The following is a 4,149-nucleotide window of genomic DNA, read 5'->3' as shown; positions in this document are numbered from 1 at the left end:
CCCAGCACTGTCCCCGGGTCTAGACGGAGGCCATCTGTCCTCTTCCTCGCCCTTGCAGCTGCCCGATGCCTGAGGACCCAGCGGACAACACGGCACAGGGGATCTGCTGACCCAGGCTGTCTGACAGGGGGCACTCTGCGGAAGCCATCTTGTTTGGAACCACAGACATATCGGGAGACCGCTGGGTTCCGTTACCTTTCTGCTTCTAGCAGTCAGCCTCGGGCGGCAGTCACCCCAGCAGTTAAAGGTAGGGGCCCCAGCCACGTGGAAGGGTGTCCAAGGGCAACCGTCTTTCAGGCTTTCACATCTAGCCAAAGCAGTCTGCCTGCTCAGGGACTTTCTAAGAATGACAGTCAGCCTCCCCAGCGCAAGGTCACCTGCCCCTTCCGGCACAGCCCAGCACGTCATGGGCATCAGCCACGGGAACCCCGCTGTACAGAGACCCTCAGTGGCGAGAGAAGGGTCGCCCCAAGAGCCTGGCCCTGCAGATGGAGTAAGGGGCCGCCATGATGCACACTTCATCTCCAGCTAAATTAGGGGTCACCGTGGGTCAAGCGTGGCCGGTAACTTTCACTTCCTGAGGTGACTCCAACAACGACGACCTGACGGCACCATTCTCACCAGAGGAAGGGAGCGCCCTTCGGAGCTGAGGTCAGGATAAACGCGAGTGTCTCGGAGCCAACGCAAAGCGGGCGAGCTGGAAGGACTGAGAAGCCGCGCTGCCGAGAGCCCGCACGTGGGGCGCGCAGACGTCTGTTTCATTTGGCCCCTGAACTCTGCACACCACCCCCCTCCCCACCCCCTCTCCCCTGCGACAGCTGTGAGACGAGGGCCAAGGCGGGCCTCCTCGGGGGGACCCAGTGGCCCGGCCACACGCCGTCTGGGGGGTCAAGGACTTTCATCCGGAGGCCACACACACACCGGCCAGCTCCTGAGCCACACGTGTCGGCATTTCAACACCCATGGCGCGCGTCCCACGGACGGAAGGCAGGGCCCAGAAGTTCTGCAGAGAGAGCGCGGCCTTCGCACGGCAGCCGAGGGCGGCGGGAAAGCGGGGGCCCCGGAGCCGGGCCACCCGGCAAATAGTCCAGGCTGAACGGGAGCGGAAAGTGCAGCTCAGCCGACATCGAAGGAAGGAGGGAAACTAAGTGAGGCTGCACCCTATAGCATCAGGGGACAGAACACCGCTGGGCAGACGAGTGACGATCCCGGCCACAGGCCTGCCCAGGGACAGTGTCCTCCATGGCCTCTGGAGTGCGGGAGGCGGAGCGAGGCCCTGCGGGGCAGCGCGGGGAGGGAGGAGGAAGGCTCTGGGCCGCGGAAAGGCAGGCGCTGAGCGTCCCACACGGCGGGGAGCTGGAGCTGCAGCTTCTGCTGGGTGTGGAGGGGCCTCTCCGTGCCTATCTGCTCAAAGGGGAGACGGGAGAACAGGGCGGGGCGGGGAGCCTTCGCCACAGACTCCTTCGTGGCACCTCAAGTTTGAAGCGTGTGACTACAGTAACGGTTGTCAAAAATTGCACTAAATTTTAAAAGAAGGAAAAAATTGCTGTTCAAGGAGCTCTTTCTGAATACAGTGGAAGGAACGTGAACAAAGGAGCAAGGCCCGCCCCCCACCCAGGACACCGCGCTTCCCAAGGCGCTCACCCAGGCCGGCGTAGGTTCTCCGTTTGCTCAGGCTGGCGGATTTCACCAAGAACATGCAGGACTGGTGCGTCATCCAAGAGCAGAAAACCAAGAGCAGGGCCCCCAGGACGATGCCACACTGAGGGATGAGAGGAAAAGGGACGCTGACGAAGACACACAGCCCCACCGTCTGTTCGTCACACACTGGCCGACCGTGGCTTCCAAGGGCCCCTCCACTCCCCTGCCCCCCGCCCCCACCCCAGAAGGGACCACTTCCCGGGACGTCGGGGCCACTCGCTTTGTCCAGCGACACAGATCTGCGGGTGATCCTGAGAGCACCAAGGACGGTCTCCTTCCCCGCCCCTCCGAGAGTCTTGATGAACAGCTAAATGGTGTCTCCCTCACGCTCTGCACACCCCCTAAAGTGTACCACTTTCTAGCCACTTGGATCAACAGCTAGGAGCGGTAAACACATTCTGGAAGGAAGAGATTAAAAATGACATTTACGCCTTTCTTGTAAGTTAAACAGACACTTACCATCTGACCTAGCAATTGCATTCCTAGGTATTTACCCAAGAGAAATGAAAACACGTGTTCATGCAAAAACCTGAATGCCGATGTTTATAGCAGGTTTATCTGTAATCCAAAAACTGAAGAAACAACCCAAATGTCCTACTAGCATCCACTAGAGCTGAACGTACACACATCCTACGACACAGCTCTTTACTCAAAGGTAAAAATACCTCAGAGTCGCAGATCCAGACTCTGAGCCCGCGCATGCGCGTCCACGGAGCTCCAAACAGGAAACACGGCTGTGCCCGGCAAAGTGGGAGGATGAACGGACTGTGTACACCATACAATGGACCACTGGCCGGACGTGAAAATGAACACACGATGTGATTCCAGTCACGTGAAGAAAAGCGGACACCAAGGTCTGGGTGCCAGCGGTGGGCCCTTTGCGGGGGAGCCAGCAACCGCAGGGGTCCCGGCGAGGCTGCGCTCCTTAATTTGGGAACTAGTTACCTGTTTGTTCACTTTATGAAAATTCATCAAGAGCCCACCTAAAACGTGTGGACTTTTCTGCGTGCACATTATCCTTCGATAAGATGTTAATGTTTCAGAAAGCACCAAAATTACTAAGACCAAACAAAAAATCCAAAACCAAAACTCTTTTTAAATGATGCGGCTGCCAGACACTGCGATGGCACATCCCCGACTTGCCCACTTGCCTCCCGCTCTGCTCTTGCCAGGGGCTTCTCCTAGAGAAGGCGCCGAGTCCACCCGGCACGGCCGTCCTAACTCTGCCAGGCCCTTGGGACAGGTGAACGCCTCCCGTTCTCGGCCGGCAGACGGGCCTCCGCCACTAAGCCGCGGGCTCTTCCCGAGCAAGTCAATCTGGCCCACGTCTCACGCTCTGGCAGGGGCCTCGTGCCAACCACCCAGAAGACAAAGTCTGTGGACGGCCCAATCTCCTGGCCCCATGGGGTATTTCCCAGGCGTCTACACAGAGCCCTGCCACGGTGGCACTTCCCACACAGGCATCAAGGCTGGCACCACGGGACTTGCAGATATGCACCACCAGCCAACTACATGACCCAGGACTCAATTCTGTGCTAGGGGGACACACAGTGCTCGAAACACCCAGAGCCGGCCACCCACGCTGGGATTTACATCGCCCAAATACAGACGTTGCCCCGGGGGGCACACGCCACCAGCTCATCCTCCCACGACTGCCTGCAGAGCCTCCGTCCTCCTGCCAACGTGCCTGCAGCCAAGTCAGAGCAGCGACTCACACGGGAACTCTAAACACATTCTCACCCAGACAGGGTAAAGCACTCCAGGTGAGGGATCGAAAACTCGGATTAAAAAAAAATGTTTTTTGCTATTTTTATCCAAAAGACCCTAAATATGAAAAATGCAAAGTGTCTGTTAACCTAAAATTAAACTACTGGTGCCCATTTTCAGTTCCAAAGTGTCCATCTTATTTTCTTCTTTCTACCTGTTTGGTTTCATCACACAAGACTGGTCTCGGCGGACCTGACCTTCCCCCCAGTCCCACTCCGCATTTTAGGGAATCTTATCCACTTTGAAGATTCCACCAACCTCCTTCTTCTGGAGTACCAACAGCCTGTTTACTTGTGGACTGTTTAAACAGAAGCCAGATGAATCCCCACCTCAGAACAGCGGCTTCCTTCCACGAGGCATTTAATGTTGGCACGATTTTTTCAACGGAGGCGACACTTGCCTATGGCGAAGCGCACAGATCTAAAGCGTACAACCTGGCGCCCTCTGCGATCGCCTTGCAACCCACGCCCCAGTCAGTTAGTTCCAGGGCCTCTGGGACTTGAGGGCTGTGCTCCCGAATGCAAGAGTAGCAGCGTCAGGGCTTTGAAAACCACCGATAAGGTGACAACGAGTCCTCGGCCGCTGTCCATTTGCGGAAGGCCGTCCTGCGCTGCTGCCCTTGCAGCTTCGGCGGCAGTCGGTCGCTCACTGCGCGGAACCGGACGCCGGCGCCGGTGCTGG

General features: G+C 57.7%; 1 protein-coding gene across 3 annotated transcripts in view; it reads right to left on the bottom strand.

The window, feature by feature from the left end:
- Window positions 1-4,149, bottom strand: part of SLC38A10 (solute carrier family 38 member 10) — a 35,713-nt gene that overhangs the window by 31,093 nt on the left and 471 nt on the right. For all 3 annotated transcript variants that reach the window (XM_006912162.3, XM_006912161.3, XM_025046986.1), the window contains one exon: window positions 1,645-1,791. In XM_006912162.3, the coding sequence (XP_006912224.1) occupies window positions 1,645-1,791 (147 nt within the window). Of the gene's footprint in view, window positions 1-1,644; window positions 1,792-4,149 lie in introns of those variants that run through there.

This window comes from Pteropus alecto, unplaced genomic scaffold (assembly GCF_000325575.1).
Source record: "Pteropus alecto unplaced genomic scaffold, ASM32557v1 scaffold134, whole genome shotgun sequence".
NCBI classification, from domain to species: domain Eukaryota; kingdom Metazoa; phylum Chordata; class Mammalia; order Chiroptera; family Pteropodidae; genus Pteropus; species Pteropus alecto.
Note: the sequence above shows the minus strand (reverse complement) of the source record. Positions and strands in the feature narration are given on the sequence as shown.